The sequence below is a fragment of the Haliotis rufescens genome, unplaced genomic scaffold (assembly GCF_023055435.1).
Source record: "Haliotis rufescens isolate VD_foot unplaced genomic scaffold, xgHalRufe1.0.p SCAF_3, whole genome shotgun sequence".
In the NCBI taxonomy this organism is placed as follows: domain Eukaryota; kingdom Metazoa; phylum Mollusca; class Gastropoda; order Lepetellida; family Haliotidae; genus Haliotis; species Haliotis rufescens.
Window position 1 is genome coordinate 11056007 of NW_025964001.1, and position 18499 is coordinate 11074505.

At 38.9% G+C, this 18499-nt stretch overlaps 2 protein-coding genes across 2 annotated transcripts in view; one reads left to right on the forward strand and one right to left on the reverse strand.

The window, feature by feature from the left end:
• The window catches only part of LOC124146647, a 41936-nt gene continuing 23437 nt past the window's right edge, over nt 1-18499 (forward strand). The window contains exons 1-5 of the mRNA XM_048403726.1: nt 1-166; nt 12641-12804; nt 14657-14788; nt 16825-17114; nt 17471-17587. Of these exons, the coding sequence (XP_048259683.1) occupies nt 12657-12804; nt 14657-14788; nt 16825-17114; nt 17471-17587 (687 nt within the window). The 5' untranslated portion in view covers nt 1-166; nt 12641-12656. The remainder of the gene's footprint in view (nt 167-12640; nt 12805-14656; nt 14789-16824; nt 17115-17470; nt 17588-18499) is intronic.
• Nucleotides 6068-14372, reverse strand: LOC124146648. Its single transcript, XM_046517043.2, has 3 exons — nt 14317-14372; nt 8167-8570; nt 6068-6905 (listed from the first exon to the last, which is right to left on the reverse strand). The coding sequence occupies exons 2-3, from the start codon at nt 8561-8563 to the stop codon at nt 6763-6765; spliced, it is 540 nt and encodes a 179-aa protein (XP_046372999.2). The 5' UTR covers nt 8564-8570; nt 14317-14372; the 3' UTR covers nt 6068-6762.

The window sequence follows — 18499 nt, forward strand, 5'->3', positions numbered from 1 at the left end:
CCATTTCAGTGTGGATACGATGTCACTTGGTTATGACATTTTAACACGTAACAGTAAATATTGGAAGCAGTGACCATTTCTGTAAAATCATAATAATAATTTGATGACGATGGCACCTTTGTCGACATTTCAAACATACTGACTCAATGAATTTTTAATAATACAGGTAAATGTTGAAACCTTCATCATTAATCATCAATGTGCTCCAGTAAGGTTTTGTATTGTCTCTGCTTATGTCTAACTAAATCAGCCACGCTTAAATCTTATGCATTCCAAAATCAAGCAAATTATTACTTTCATTATTCTCAAAGTTGAGCTTGACTATTCGATTGAATCTGATACTTTCTATTTCAGGTTTTGATCATCCTCGATTATACAGGATATGAGATCTCCATTGTATTATGATAAATACCTTCACCACCATTGCTTCCTTTTGGAAGTAATGTCACCATCTAAATTTGTCATATCAATATTTCATTTTTACACATGGCACGAAACATATCTAGATCTAAAAAGGGAATGTGCAGCAGATAGTTAGGCATATAATCCCTCTTTAAAGATGCGACCGCCTACGTGGTGTAGTGGTAGAGCTGAAGGTCCGGGGTTCGATACCAGGCCGCGTTATACCAAAAGACATTGAAAGATGGTACTTGTTGTTACCCTGTCTGGTGCTCGGCATTAAAGGGCTAAAACAAGGACTGGTCGGCTCGGAGTCAGTACACTGTGTCTGAGTGGGGTATTCATGTTAAACTGAGGCATGGTATCTCAGTGAGCTGGCATTACAAATCGGCATCAGTCCGGACTAGTACAAGCAGCCACACACACACGAGCATGCACATCGCTATATAAGTGCAATAATCTTGGACGCGACGTTAAACCCAATTTCACCTCACCTCACCTCACTTCACCTCACCTTTAAAGATGCTTTACTCCCTTTACTCCCTCTGTAGTGAGTTTGTTAAAATGTTGTGTATGTAACATGTTTATGACGTAGTGAGGACAGCTCGAGTTCGAGGAGAGTACTGATTTTCATTGGAAACATTTAACAGCAAAGTAACTACCATATTGTAACAGTTGTCTTGTTTTACTCAACCTTTGTTTCATTTTCATGTACTTTTAGTTCAGTATCGCGGGTTGTTATCCATTGGCCTTGTCCATGTTACATTTTCGACTTCTTCTCTGATGGATTCAGGTGAAATAATGTGTGGATGTTTGTTAATAAGAGGTTTAAATCAGATAGCCATTATGGTAACCATATTATATTTTGTTGTATATATACTGAACAACAAAAGTTCCTGTGACATTGAATAAGATTTAATGCAAAGTTATGTTTTTTACCAAATCTGAAACAATTTCAGTTTGCAACAGATAAAAGACTCTTTCCTGTAAGTGTTCAAATGGTTTAATTTGCCATACTAACTTCAGAAAATGCGTGATTTCATAAAAAAAAAACATGAACATGCCAAAATGTCAATTTACAAATCAATAGTGTGTGTCCACCTATGGTTGCGATGCAAGCAACACATCTTCGTCTCATGGAAAGGACCAAAGTCCTGTGGGATATCTGTCCATATCTGCTGGAGCATGTTTCGAAGTTCCTGGAGTGTCTGTGGAACACGTGGTTGACGTCGAAGGCGCCGATCCATCTCATCCCGGTGAGAGATCAGGGGAGCGAGCCGGCCAGGGGATGACATTCACGTTGTTTTGTTGAAGGGATCCTAAACAAGTCAAGCAATATGAGGCCTGGCATTGTCATGTTGAAAGGTAATGCCTGGGCCATGACGATTCAAAAACGGTAGAAAAACAGGGCCGTTGCTCTCGTTGCGGTAGTGCTGTCCATTGAGATTTCCTTCTACCACTATCAAACAGGTCCTCTGTCTTGCTGTAATCCCACCCCATACCATAACGCTGCCGCCCCCGAACCAATCTTCTTCCATGACACAATGATTGACGTAACGTTCACCTCGACGTCGGTACACTCCAATCCGTCCATTGCTGTGGCTGAGGTGAAAACGAGACTTATCAATGAAAAGAACTTGTCCCCACTGCATGGCCGTCCAGCGTAGATGCTGTCACCACCACTGTAGACGTGCTTGACGATGGTTTCCTCTCAAAATGGGACGTCTGGCAGGTCTTCTGGCGACAATCCCTACACATCTGAGGCTACGACGTACGGTTTGTGAAGATATTCAACGAAGGCCAGGGATGCTTCTTGCAGTCACTGTTGCTGGCTGGAATCGATTTCGTAGGTGTGTTGTTCGAATCCAGTTGTGACCTGTGAAAATTCCGGGGTAGAATAGGTCTTCAGCAACCCATACTTGCCATAAAAGGCGACTATGCTTGTTGTAAAAGGCGACTAACGGGATCGGGTGGTCAGGCTCGCTGACTTATTTGATACATGTCATCGATCCCAATTGCGTGGATCAATGCTCATGATGTCAATCACTGGATTGTCTGGTCAAGCTTATTTTACAGATCGCCGTCATATGGCTGGAAAATTGCTTAGTGCGGCGTTGAACATCAAACCAAACCCAAAAAACTAATCCAGTTGTCTTGTCGATTATTGGTTACGCATGGCCTCCCACTCCGAGGATGGTCTCTGACTGCATTCGTCTGTTGCCAATGTTGCCATAAACACCAAATGGTGTTTCTGTGGACGTTAAATTGTCTTGCAACATCACGTTGATTCGATCCTGCTTCAAGCATACCAATGGCTCGCAGACACTCATTTTCTGACAGGCGTGGCATTTCGTAATGTTGAATAATTGCGTAAATATCTCCCGCCCAACAAAGTTGGCGGGGGATATAGAAACGGGCTCCGTCCGTCCGTCCGTCACGTTTCGTTTCCGGAGCATAACTCATAAACCGTTCAATATTTTTTCATCAAACTTTGCAGGTCTGTCAGGTACATGCTGAACTGGTGCCTTTTGCTATTTTTATTTTTTTACGTTTCCATGGCAGCAAGATTGACTTAGGTTCCAAACTCTTCCTTTTTTATCCCCCTGGAATATAATGCGGGGGGTGTAGCGATCAGCCTGTCTGTCCGTCTGTCTGTAATCATTTCCTTTTCCGGGGCAGAATTCGAAAACCATTCAGTGTATTTGATCGAAACTTGGCAAATCTATCAGGCACATACTGAAGTGGTGCCTTTTGATATTTTGGGATTTTTCTAATTTTTATTTTTTTAAATTTTTATGGAATGAAGTTGGACATAGACTCAATTGGGGATGGGGTTCGTTTCCGGGGGAGAATTCGAAAACCATTCAGTGTATTTGATCGAAACTTGGCAAAACTATCAGGCACATACTGAAGTGATGCCTTTTGATATTTTTATTTTTTTACAATTTTTATTTTTTACAATTTTTATGGAAAGAAGTTGGACCTAGACTCCATTGGGGAACGGGTTCGTTTCCGAGGCCAGAATTCGAAAACCATTCAGTGGGTAAACAATGTATGCTTCTAAAAGAACATTCAACTGTTGACTCATTACATACAGAATTGCACATTTACTAGTGGTTACTTTACAGACAGCTGCCGGGGGGATATGTCATCTTTCTGATGACTCTTGTTTACAATTTCCATGACAAGTTCCACCTTGGTTAAAAAAGGTTAGGGTTTGTTTAGATTTAATTATGTCATAAATTCTGCAACAGGGGCGGGGGATATAGCCACGTTAGTGGCAAACTCTTGTTTTGTTGTTTTTCTGAGTGGTTGTTGTCAGCACGATTCTAAACAATGCCTATGGAATCCTGTTAATGCACATGTTTTTATACCCATTCTTGGGTAGTGAAATGCATGGGGCTTGCATAAAAGTCAACTTTTGCATGGATTGCATGCTTTTCTGTAGCAGTTGCGTTTTTGTGACTTGATTCCATACATGTACTACAATATTGAAAACCAAACTTTACTTGTTTGAAAAATACACTAAAATATTGGTGTCACAGGAACTTTTGTTGTTGAGTATATTAAATGTTGATTTCACCTTCATACTTCAATCTTGCTCCTAGAATTTTTAACAGTACATTTCCTAGCACTGTAAACACCATCTATGTTATTGGCAGACTGAGGTTGTACAGTTCTACTTTTGATGACATCATATGTTGTGCAAAAGTATAGACTTTAGGGTTAGTTATAAAGTTCAAACTGCAATCTCATTTAAATCAGATCTTAGTTCTCGCTACCGCTAAACAAAGATCTGAGGACATCCCATTATGGGTCATGTCAGACTGACCTTGCGAAAACTTTGACCGACAAATGGAATGACCAATCAGAAGGCAGCTTTCTCGTGCTTTACGGCACTAATTTCAAATTGGCGACTACACTTTGAAACATTTTTTGACAAATTCACGATTACAGATTTGAAACCTGAACAAAAGAACATTCTGGAATGGCTAATAGATGGTCTATATTTATGGATTCAGTCGTTAAACCTGTAACTATCGTTCGGAGTTAAAGTTATCGAGGTTGCATGATTAGAAATCACATTCCGACTGTCACTTTCATAAATCTGGTAAGCGATGCTCTGATTGGTTGGATGAAAGGTTGTCCTGACGTGACCCCGGTAGCGAGAACTGAGGTCTGATTTTTAATGAGATTGGTTCAAACTGTTGACTCTGTTTTGCCTCTTGGCTGCCCATAAAGATTGCTTCAAAGGTACATTCATTGGATCTGCTCCTGTATTGATCGGTATTTGAGCAGGAGGCAGGACTGCTACTGCTTGTATATTCAGACTTTGTGAACTATGGACATGCAGGCAAGAATATGGAAGCCACAAACAAAACTTAGTGAATTTGTTCTGATGTTTGTGAAGTGATGATGTAAGCACTGCAGCTGTGAGCATGGCCATTATGGAGTTAAATTGGCAACAGGCGTTGTTGTAAATAAGATATAAAGACAAAAATATTACACATTGGTTTTGTAATGTTGCATCTTATAAATCTGTAACAATCTGTCAGATGTCATCTTCTCAAGGTAAGGGCGTTAACTGACTATAAACTATAAAAATCCAGTTTCCACCCTTGCCAGACTAGGCTGCAATTTCAAGGCTCGGTCGTAGTGCCACTAGTGGCTATTACGTGTTGTCCCTTCTATGTCCCTCCTATTGACGAATCAGATTCTATCTCTCATATCCCTTGCATGTACTTCAAACAAAAGAGCAGCGCCCAGTCAAGACAATCTGATTGATAATCAAATCTATATTGTAATAAAACGGGTCTTACCCCGCAATGTGCTTCAAATTACCTGAGCACCTAGATTAATAACATGAAAACATTTGCAAGACATCTGTTGACACCCAGTTGATAGTACACATACTTTGTAAATTCTCCAGTTGACCGAAATCTGCACGTTGAAATCCATGTTGTTTACGAACCGGATGTCTAGTTCGTTACGCAATTTTGATTGGACTGTGCATAGACTCATTAGTCCAGCCAAAACATATACCGGAATCCCAGCCTAGTTCGGCAAGGGTGAAAACTGGACTTTTACAATCAGTTAATGCCCTTCCCTCAGGAAGATGGTCAGATGTTGGCTATGTTTTGTGGGGGGAGAGTACTCGATTAGAAGATGTTAGATGCACTCGGCATTAAGGGACTAAAACAAGGACTGGTCGGCTTGGAGTCAGTATACTGTGTCTGAGTGGGGTATTCATGTTAACCTGCGGCATGGTATCTCAGTGGGCTAGCACTTTAAATCCGCATCAGTCTGGAATAGTGCGCATGTGCGCCTGCCCGCACACACACACAGCTTTATAAGTGCAATAATCTTGGACACAATGTTTAACCCCATTTCACTTCACCTCATCTCAAATAATAGGTATAAGATCTATTGTGATGCCAATTTACTTGATTTCATCAACCATAATGGCTAACACTTAGATTTCACCTTTAGGCAACTTGAAAGATGCTGTGCCCAACATAAATATCTACTGTTGCACTGTTGAAAAATGTTGGTTACAAATCTTAAGATCAGTACATTGTGGAGTAAGTTTTAGATATGTCAGTGGAACCATAGTATTGAGTTTGCTTGTTTTTCCTTCTCTGATAGAAAAGATGACGCAACAAAGAAATCAGTTCAATAATTATTTTATTGCTTTTCTAAAATCGACTTACATCAGCCGACACGTCACTCTTTTCTCTTGTGGGTTAATATTTTGCAATTAAGTCATTTTATACAAGCAAGTTCCTGTTTGATTGGCATTTTTATAGAAGTTGGTAAGTATCAGTAAAGACAAGATATCTTCATAGTACAATAAAGAAGTTGTCAATAGTAGGGAGTAAGTTACTAAGTTGACAATCCACCAGTTTATTGTTATTTTCTTGAGAACTAACATTAAACAGTACTGTTCTTATGTGTACCCTTTTGTTACTTTTGTATGTAAGTCTATAAAATTCCGGTCTGGCAACATTTTATCTGGTCTGGTAACTGTGCAAAGTTTATGGCCCAGTTGTCTGGCTGACATTTTGAGGAATTTCATACACTGGGATTAATGGACAGTCCGACAACCAGGAAACATGTTTCTATAAGATCACTAATGTTGATGTGCATGACTCTTCACAAGCATCTCCAACATCCTGAACACAGTTGCTCCTGTTCAATGTCTTCCCACAGATATATTGCCATATTGATTTCTACGGGATTATGAAAGGCTATATGAACATGATAAAACCCTATCATATGTCAACAACTTTTTTACAATCCCCACGGGGCACTCTCCCATGAGCTACCAATCCCTGCTTGTTTCATGGTTACCATGGTTACATGTTAGTTTTTCTTATCAGATTTTCCCTGTACAAGGGCAACCATTGACTGCAAATCATCCTGAGCCATCTCGAATATGGTTTTGTTAGAGTTCTTCTGGAAGATACCCAGGTCAAATAACCGCGAGGTTCCCAGCAGGAATAAAGCTGAGGAGAAGAAGAAACAGAATTAGAATAGTAACAAGCTTGGATAAAAAATAATCGTGTTTTGAGATAAGGCTTGCGTCAAATAGGTATTTCCATACTTGCCTCGCACCACCAATGTCTGAGGATCTCATGTGACCTGAATTACCGTGTCTTTGTACTCCAACAACATGGATTGTTGTTCATGCTTTTCACCACTGGTTTGCCTGACATAATGCTGACTTTGGTATAAAACAACACTTATTTGCTCCGAGATTACAACTGTGAAGTTAAATATATCTTGAAATTACACACCTAATTTACCAATGAATTGGTATACAAGTTCTTCAACAAGTTCTAAATATCATTGACGTACATATGCTCCTCTTAATAACCTCCAATCAATTCTAAACACTTGTATTTTGACTCATGCATATCGGCAAAGGAAAGCTTTAAAACCAATCTTATTAAAATCAGATCTTAATTTCTTTGAGAGGCATTTAGAAGTTGGAGTTCTAAGTAAAGATAAGTTATATGGATGAACAACTTCTTTATAACAATTAGGAGCGACGTTTCGGTGTAGGTTCTAACATCGTTATCAAGCAAAGATAACTTGCTTGATAACGTTGTTAGAACCTACACCGAAACGTCGCTCCTAATTGTTATAAAGAAGTTGTTCATCCATAAATCTTATCCTTACTCGGATCTTAGTTATTGCATCCGCTAAACAAAGACCTGAGGACATCCCATTACGGGTTTTGTAAGAACAACACTTCATCCGACCTATCAGTCAGGAAAATGACAGTTGGAATGTGTTTTCTTGTCATGCCACCTTGAAAAGGTTAACATGAGGAATTCCAAAAGACAGTTATAGGTTATACACCTGATTCTGTCAAAATCATTGTTCGTCTCTCGCTTCAATGGCATAAAGCCTGTGGGAAGTACTGCCATACAATCTCAGACATTCCAGAAGTTTCACTTGTCCAGTTTTCAAATTTTGAATGTACAACTTTGTTGAAATATTATCAAACCATAGAGTCGTCAGTTAAAATGTAGTGCTGTAAAGCTTGAGTAAGCTGCTTTTCGCAATGGCTAATGTTGGCTTCATGTTGGTCGGGCCAAAGTTCGCAAAAGGTAATTCTGACATGATCTGTAATGGGATGTCCACAGATTTTGTTTAGCAGTAGTAAGAACTAAAATCTGAGTTTAATGAGATTGCCTTAAAACAAGAACAAAAATGGTCAGATTTTTTAAATAAAGGAATACAAATATTATAATGTCTCACCAAAAGCAAATGATGAATAACTTGCAGTGGCACAGCCTCTCCTGAATCCAGTAAACTGCTTCCTGAACCTCATCCCCCCTCTAAATACAAACACAGATGCCGCGTAGAGAGTTGTTGAACCAATCAGTTTACAGCTGAGGCAGTCATCTTCCTCAAGGGGAATAACTCTTGCTACAACATCCCGTACATCTTGTCCGATCAGCTCCAGTCTCTCACTAGCAGTTGTTGGTTCTATTCGACTCACTGAATGTATCTCTATGTCCGTCTTAACAGATGATTTGGGTGTATCGTTCGATGCAGGATGAGATTTGGGCTCCTGTTGGTTGTAGACCAGTGGAGATTCAGTAGGATTTTGTATACCCAGCCAAGATTTTATGTGATCCATCCTCCTATGCATTCAGTTCCTTAAACAAAAATAGAATGTTTCATCATGTTTATGAGAGTACACAGCATCTTAAATATTTCATGGGTGATAAATATGCCCCACATATAAGAGAAAGAATTTATGGATGCCAGCTTCCATATTACAAGGAACACAACATTTTGCCGTATATATATGCTTACTCCTTCATCAGGTGAACGATTGCTAGGATGCAGAGAGCATACATATATGTGCATGTAAAAACAACCAACATAATAAGCTAACAAAGGTGGAAACATTACAAGCAAAGCCAACAGTTAATTGGTGCTGATTGGTGATTAGCAATGGACAAATGGAAGCCAGGATTTAAATCAGAACTAATAGTAATAAACAATGGACATATAGAAGTCAGGGGGTAATTAGCACTGATTGGTGATTAGCAATGGACAAATGGAAGCCAGGATTTAAATCAGAACTAATAGTAATAAACAATGGACATATAGAAGTCAGGGGGTAATTAGCACTGATTGGTGATTAGCAATGGACAAATGGAAGCCAGGATTTAAATCAGAACTAATAGTAATAAACAATGGACATATAGAAGCAAGGGGGTAATTAGCACTGATTGGTGATTAGCAATGGAAGCCAGCTGAATTAATTAGCCTTGAAGGGGCACAGATTAATAAATTAATAAGTCCCAAGCACTAGGTAGATATGTCATGGCTGGAAACACTGTGTTCCTCATAATAAAGAAGTTTGTAAAGACATTTGTATTGTTGGTTGTAAATAGGTTCTAAAAACAACTATCCAAAACACAGAGTTATTTTAATAGCATGTGCATAACCATAATTTATTTTTAATGAAAAAGACCAGCTGAGCAAATTGACCTAGAATAAAAACAACAGACATTAAAAAACAGTCATGTACAAAGTTTTCATGTGAATAAGTCTACTTCATTCAAAACCTTCACAGTGATTAATTAAAGCCAAATCTTATTAGTTCAAGGTTCCGCATTCGGGATTTCAACAACATGTACAGCACACACTTTAGTTTTGTGAAACAACTTCTTGCAGCGTATATGACATACTAAAATGATCTTGAGAGTAACCTTGACCTTTCCAAATTGTTATTAATAAGAGTGTTGCAAAGTCCCCAGGCTTTAAGGAAAGATATAAACTCTTTTATTGGGGTATCTCAACACTTCATGGTAAATTTTGCTACAACTTACAACTCTGAATAACCTAAGTGCATGTGCAACAGACACCGCAACCCCCACCCTCTCCCAGTCTTATGATTTATGTTTCCTTTGTGCATGACTTTACTGTCTGTGTATTTCTAGTTCTCTGTTTACCCCCAGATAAAGAGTTGTAAATCAGTCTTGTGATTGCTACTTTTGCAGGACAATGCTCCACGATGCGGTGCCCATTTACAGCTCAAACTGAGACATAATTTGTCTGATATATGAAACAGACATCAAGATAGAGTTTATGTAATTGGGGTAATCATTAAATTTACATATTTCATATAATTAAAGTTTATTATAAGGGTAACGCTATTTTTCAGGGCATTATCATTTGCAGTAGCCCGAGGTCTTCAATTAACTGCCTGACGAAGGAGGACAATTGAAAATACCGAGGGTTTCTGCAAATGATAATGCCCTGAAAAATAGCCTTATTATAGCTAAAATGGATGGAATTTGTTATCAAATAAAAAGAAACATCAATATCGGTTTTGAAACATTTATTGCAATCAACACGAATGTCACTGACCCACTTTTACAAGTATGGAAACGTCATAGAACAAACCAGATGATGTCACTATTAAACGTGACGTCACTATCCCTATCCTATGACGTCACCTAACAACGGGCATGATAATGGCCCGTCATCAAGCAATATGGGGGCATTAACAAGTTACAGTGGCCCTCCGATTTCTGATAACACACGGGCGGTTTAATGATAATTCTATTCAATTTAGCAGAGATCATGGTCTCTGATTTTAGCTTTAAGAAGTGTTTAATAGAGCTTCCGTCAGACTTTACATTTGCAAGAGTAAAGTCACTCTTAAAGTGTAGGAAATGATTCTGGTCAATTGACATATTAAGATCAATTGATATGGACAATCAAAACAATTATTTCTTATGTCTAATTCATAAAGAATACAATGTTTATGAAATTAAATATTGTTTATGTAGGAATTATTGTATCATAATCTTGTTTAACATGATTATGAAGTGGTTGGCAGATAATCATGATAAATCATTAATCAGGTGTTTTTAAATGGAATGAATATACATGTACATGTATATCCCATATAAGCAGGTCTCATGTTTTGATTGTCTGAAGTTACCTGGTAACCAGTTCAGTCACTATCTCTAGGTAATACAATTAATTCTCAATTACTACATGACACAACGTGGCCAACAACATACATTTGTATCAAAGTTTTGAAATTAAATGATTGCCCTTCGGCCCATCGAGGCTGAAAACCATAGCTGTAGTCTCCCATGAGGTGAGGTGAAATTGGGTTTAACGTCGCGTCCAAGATTATTGCGCTTAAATGGCGACGTGCATGCACATGTATGTGTGTGTGTGGCTGCCTGTACTAGTCCGGACTGATGCCGATTTATAGTGCTAGCTCACTGAGATACCATGCTGCAGTTTAACATGAATACCCCACTCAGACACAGTATACGGACTCCGAGCCGACCAGTCCTTGTTTTAGCCCCTTAATGCTGAGCGCCAGACAGGGTAACAACAAGTACCATCTTTTAACGTCTTTTGGTATGACGCGGCCGGGGATTGAACTTCAGACCTTCCGCTCTCCGGGCGGACGCTCTACCACTAGACCACGGAGGCGGTCTAGTCTCACATGAAGTTACATTTGAACTGCTCAATAAATCTGTCAGTCTGTTAGACATAACTCAGAGCTCCAGATAAGCTGCGTATCTGCGTAAAATACGCATCAGAAATGAAGAAATATGCAGTAAAATAAAATCCAAGCGTATCAAATACGCAACGAACATTACAGATACGCTACAAAATTAAACTTGTGCGTATCATCAAAATATTGTGAAGTAACCCTGTGTATTCGATTAGCAAATCAGCAACTTATTTTGAAATTATAAACGGGCATTCTGTCAACCTTGCCAAACTCCACGATGACAGTTACATCATGATCATTTGCCATCACACTTTCTTGTGGAAGTATCGTGGTATTTTTTAGTCCTATTAGTCCAACACGACACCAGTTTGCAAGGACTAGATGAATAGTGTTTTTAAATATTTAACTTAGATACCCACATGTGTAAAAACTGGTGGGTAACAGAAATTTGAATACCAAGATAGAATTACTGATACCCAATGATTTTAAAATGCATGGGTAAAATACCCACAACACAAAAAGCTTATCTGGAGCTCTGCAATGATAACAATTAGGGCTGCAACGAATACACTATGAGGCGAATATGATTTGTATCATGAATATAGGGTAATGAATACGAATATTAGTTCACGCATACAATAACAAGTCAGCAGCTGATGTAGTATTTGTTATATTCAGTGAAGCAATAACAAAATACTGGTAAATTATTTGTCATGTTTTGTTAATTATTAATATACTATACATTTAATTACTGCACTTATCCAGGTACTATTATCTGCCCAAATGCGACAATGACAAGTTACCACAATACTGTCAAATTAAATAGTATAAGAGTGTTGTCTTTTGAAGAAATCTATGCATATAATATGTTCTTATGGGTATTTTTATGTAAATGCACATGCTTGCATATTTATAAATATTTGATTCTAGTGGCCACGAATAATGAATTCAATTCATGAATGGATACGGTTCAATTCACCGAATACAGGAGTGAATCATAACAGCCCTAATAACAATGCAAGCTATAAATAAATATGAAAGTTGGTTTAGCAAGACATTTCCATTCCTATCTATACACACATGACATTGATGCAATCAGTGAGCAAGGAAGGCAATCAGTTACATACAATTGCAGTAGTGTTTGTCACTTCATATGCAGTAGTCGTGGGGTTCACATTAAGCTGTGCTAAACAACAAAGGTAGGTTCTTAATTATCCCCTTCCTTTTCAGAACATGATCGTCAAGAATGAACTGTATATTCAAGGCAATTCTAGAAGGAAGTCCCAAACGCATCATTTTTCAATCTCTGAGTAACTACCGTACTGAACATCAGTGGTTTCAGAGAAATATTTGGATACGAAAACAACGAGTAGTTCAAATAGTTCGTCATAGAGGTAACGTTTGTTTAGATCTACATAAAGTTCTATAGGCCAGTACATCTTCTTTCCCCTATAGACATGATAGATGCTTTAAAATAAAAATACACTAGTCATATAAGATGCATAAAACATGCAAACACTATGATTGCATTTCTTATTTCGGTCTAAGAAAATGAAAGATTCTTATGACTCACGAATGGTCTATGAATATTAGCACTCATGAAAATAGAACCTTGAAAAAAATCTTCTTATATATAGGTCTTAACATACGAGGGGTGTTCATTAAAGATTTCCCCTGACCCACTTCCGATGGACCTAGTGAAATGAAACTTGGCATAGGTATTAGTCTTTCTCCACATAGGAACTACCAAGATTTACACACTTCTCCCTTCGTTTTATGCAACTATGGGACCTCGCTTGTAAAAGCCCTCATTTTGCATCTCAAACCAGGACTAAATCAGTGTTTCATCATCTGTGAAACGTTTTCCCTTCAAAAATGACTTCATGGTTGGAAAGAGGTGGAAGTCAGATGGTGCAAGCTCAGTAGAGTAAGGAGGATGTGGAAGGATTTCATAGCCACAGGACCGCGCTTCTGTCTGGGCAACATGAGAGTTGTGTACTGGAGCATTGTCTTGCAGGAGACGGACACCCTTGGTCAGCATGCCACGCCTCTTAAGCTTGATATCGTCCCACAATTTCCGCAGCAGTGAAGCATAATAAGCTCCTGTAATTGTGGTACCCTTTGCCAAGAAATCCATCATCACTACTCCGTGCTGGTCCCAAAACACTGTGAGCATGACCTTGCCTGCAGAGGGTTGGACACGTGCCTTCTTTGGGGGTGGTGACTCCACATGCTTCCATTGCATCGACTGAACTTTAGTCTCAGGATCATAGTGATGGACCCATGTTTCATCCTGTGTGATAAGTCTGTCAAAAAAGTTTGCCTGGTTTTTTTGGCACATTGACTCATTCCTGCTTTTGGAAAGGTGTGAGCAACCTGGGAATCCATCGTGCAGACACCTTATGCATGTTCAAATTGTCATGGATGATTTTTTCCACAGACCCTACACTGATCTTGACATCTTGTGCTAACTGGCGAACAGTTATACGTCGGTCTGCCAAAATGGCGGTCTCCACTTGATGGATAGTGTCCTCATCAATGGCTGAATGGGGGCGACCAGGAATGGTAGCTGTTTCCACAGATGTCCGACCACACCTGAACTGGCGATGCCAGTGTTTAACAACGTCATATGATGGGGCATCTTCCCCATAAGTTGCTTTTATTTCATCGAAAGTTTCTTTTGGTGTGCGACCTTTCAAATATAAGAATCTAATCACTGCTCGGTATTCTACTGGCTCCATTGTCACACCCTACTCGATCATAACACCTGTAAAAGTGGTAAGATTAATAGTTCGGTGCTGCAAATTCAGACAAAACCCATAGATACATGTATCATTACACATGTGAAATTTCAACCAAATACGATAACCCTAAGTGGTTTAGGGGAAACCCCTCGTAAGACCGACCATGCAAAAGCGACCCATGTGATCACCGGGCTCACCGGGCTGTTGTCTGCTAATAGATGTACTGTAGTGCGGACCTTGGATGAAACGAAATAATACTACATGAATGTAATACCATCGCTGAATCAAAACGACAAATTCCTAGCTACTACCCTATTACACAGTAAACGTTGGATACTTAATGTCTATTTGGTGGCACCTATCAGAGATAGCCACATTCAAATTTGCTGGAATGATATGATTCATAATCCGTTTTTGATTACCGGATGCCAATTTGAACTAATACCTCTGTTCCGGGGTACGGCAGGTCATAGTCAATGTAGCATATCTCTTTTCGTTTCAGGCTATAAAACAAGTTGCACAATGTCCGTGTCACCGTATGGGACTTGGAAGTCGCCAATAACGAGCCAGCTGGTCACTGCTAGTGGTGTCACCCTGCAGGAACTAAGGGTTGACTTCAACTCGAAAAATTCAAGTAAGACACTAAGAACCGGTGTCAAGTGATGTTGTCACCAGTTGATTTCGAACTCGCTGGACCTTCGGCGTCACACCCCTTAATTCATTTGAAGATCTTTACACATAAAGCAAACGCTTTAATTTGACTGTCTTTGTATTGGGTGACGAAGTATCTTCGTCTACATGTAGGCAGGTTTGATAAAAAGATATATATATATATATTTATTTCAGCTATGTTTATTTTATGTTTAAAAAGATAAATATAAATTGGGTCATAGGGTGGGGTGACATATTCTGGAAAATAATAGTTTAACAATGTTTAATAATGTCAAATCAGTATGATAAAATTAGATACACGATGCAGCCAAGGGACTAACTTCGCTATTAAGTAGGGCTGCAACGAATACGCTATGAGGTGAATACGATTTGTATCATGAATATAGGGTAGCGAATACGAATATTAATTCAGTAATACAATAACAAGTCAGCGGTTGATGTATTATTTGTCATATTCAGCATGTTCAGTGAGGCAACAACAACATAAATTATTTGACATGGTTTGTTAATTATTAATATATTATTAATATATTATTAATTTATTATTAATTTATATACTGCACTTATCCAGGTACTAGTATCTGCTCAAATGCGACAATGACCAGTGACCACAATACTGTCAAATTAAATAGTATAAGAGTGTTGTCCTTTGAAGAAATCTATGCATAAAATATGTTCTTATGGGTATTTTTTTATGTAAATGCACATGCTTGCATATTCATAAATATTCGATTCTAGTGTCCACGAATACGCGAGTGAATTGTAACAGCCCTACTATTAAGGTATGATATAGTCAACCTCGTTGTTTAGAACTTGGCCACAAGCTATACATGATTGAAAACACATATATCGCATGGATTGGTAGAGATGTAATATCAACCTAAAATGCAGTAAAGTCAATTATTATCATGGCCATCCTGACTTTTTTTGTGGCCATTCTGACTTTCTTGTGGCCATTTTGACATGTGAGTTTTGAGGCCATTTTGACTGCAACCTGTCTCTAACTCCCCTTCCAGTCAATGCGTATTCCTACTATGTTTATCATCATTTGTACTTGGATCTATCAAAATGGATATGTCAAAATCCCAGTTGTCTCAAACTCATTTGGGAAACCCAAGTATATAGAAATTAAGCATATCCCCTGATGACTTGAACGTTCACACACCTACACTCGAAAAACTTTCAACGTTTAACTCACTTCACACATAATTGTCGGACCTCATTGCTATTGATGCAATTACATCAAAGGCAGGATACCTTATAACAACATGCCAATATCCAATCAAGCCTAATTAATACGCACACCTTACATCAATGGTGCAAGCTGATTACTGCATACATATTGGCAAGTTACTCATGTGACTGCCGATGATCGGGAACATTGAGAAACGAGTAAGACAGATGAGATTATGTTAGTGAATCTATTATTTGAGATATGACTTAAACAATGACGACAATCCAGTGTTCGTCTGGACCTGGTAATATTTAATCTCTCATAACCTGATGATTGGTTTTCGAAAATTCGCTTTGTTGGTTTTCTCGAACTTTTTCTCAGGTCCCCACGAGTTCGACACAACAATTAAGGTTCGACTATTTTAAGGTATGCTGCACATAGGTCATTTCTATAGCAGTAAAGATACCTTTGAACAATGGGCAAGGGTTATTTCTTTCTCTCCAATGACAGCTGACCGTAGTTCTCTTTATCCTGGGGGCACGGGTGGCCCAGTCGTCTAAGGTGCTGCGATTCACTGTGCAGAGTTGCGTCCCTTGGGCACGTCAGAAACCTATGATTGTGGATTCGAATCCCGCTTTGCCCAAATTATGTTTCTAGGTTTGTCAGCACCATACCTGTGCTTGTGGGTTTCACCAAAGGGGTAAACATCGGAGACCTTCATTACTTCGGACTTTCCTCCCACATTAAGCTGTCACACCGCGATATAACTGGAATAATGTTAAAAGCAGCGTTAAACCCAACTCACTCTCTTTATCCTTTTCCAGATGTAGTGTACTGGACTGAGGCCCGCCCAGAAGAGAAAGGCAGATCAGTCGTGTGTTCTGTTGACAAGTCATCAGGGAAGGTACAGACATGGACACCAGAGGGGTTTAATGTTCGCAGCACAGTTCATGAATACGGTGGTGGTACTTACTTTGTCAATGATGGAGCCGTGTACTTCTCCAACTTCACTGACCAGCAGCTGTACATTCAGAAGGGTCCTAGCGAGGCTCCGGAGGCTGTCGTTGATACAGCCAGGAAATGGCGCTATGCAGACGGTACATATTCAGAGCAGGTAGGAAAAGAACATTTTGTTTCGATACTTTATTCCTGTGTTTTTTTCAAATAGTCACCTGTTCAAGTTCATTTGACAATGTGTTCAACATGTTCAAGGTGTGATGAAAGTCCAGGGCCGACTTGCAAAAAGCGTTCTTAGCGCTAAGATGGTTGTAACTCCTATACTTTAACATAGGCTTAAGATAATCTTAACGCTAAGATGGTTTTGTGCAAGTGGGCCTAGGTCATATGTTTTTGGACTGGCAATATTTTCGGTCTCTATGAACTTACTTGAACTACTGTTGGTATCCAAATATAGAGTTGTTCTTTTCCGATATTGTTATTTTTTTTATCATGTAGTTATTTTGTGGGTAGAAATCCCGGATCTACAGCATCCGAGAAGATCATGAGCCTGTAGAGGAGAAGAAAGCAAAGGAGCCCACCAACACCATTGTGTCCATCAACCCGGCAACAAAGACACAAAGCGTACTGGTAGGTGACAGCATTCTCTGTCCTTTTCTTTTAGATGCATTATTACGAATGTCAGTTGATACATGGGCCATGCTTGAACTGACACACAGTCTTGATTGAAGAAATACCTTGGTGCTAGAGGTGTGTGGTACCTCAATTTGAAATACTAATGAATATGTGTGATAGTATGTTTGGAAAATATTGTATTGTATTGCATTGCATTTTTCAATATCATGCATATTTTCATCTTGTTGGCAAAGTTTACATAAGTGACAAGTCAAATTGAAATTATGAAGGTCAGAAATTAGCTACTGATTCCTTTGATCAAAAACGCAAAACTTTTGTAACCAGCTTCCTGTATATAATGTTTCTACTACGCATGTGGTGTGACCATAGCAACATCCAACAACATGTCGTACGACTACAAAGTTGTCCAAATTGTGCCGGGTCCATCTGGGTTATTTTTATTCAGGCTCATAACAAATTACGGATGAAAGAATGCCTGCAATATATTGTGATAGTATCACAATGCATAAATCATTATTGCAATAAGGTAGACACAATTTTATGGATAACAACTTCTTTAATACTGTAAAAAGCGACGTTTCGGTATAGATCCTTATACCGTTGTCAAGCAAGACTGAATGAGGGACATAGTACAGAATATATATAGTAGGTGGAGGATTAACAATAGAGGATGCAATAAATCAAAACCAACTGCCAACTGCAGCACACCCCATTCATGATAATCAAGTGTATCATATCTTCATTCTGTTGGGCTGTATACCCTGGAACCAAGTGCCACCATATAGTTGGTGTTTGGAGTGATGTCACCTAGGCCATCTCGCCCATCACTAGTTTGGAACAGAATGTCTCTCATTTCATGAACATGAAATAAGAGGCAATCACAAGAGACTCTTCAGAATGCGAGTT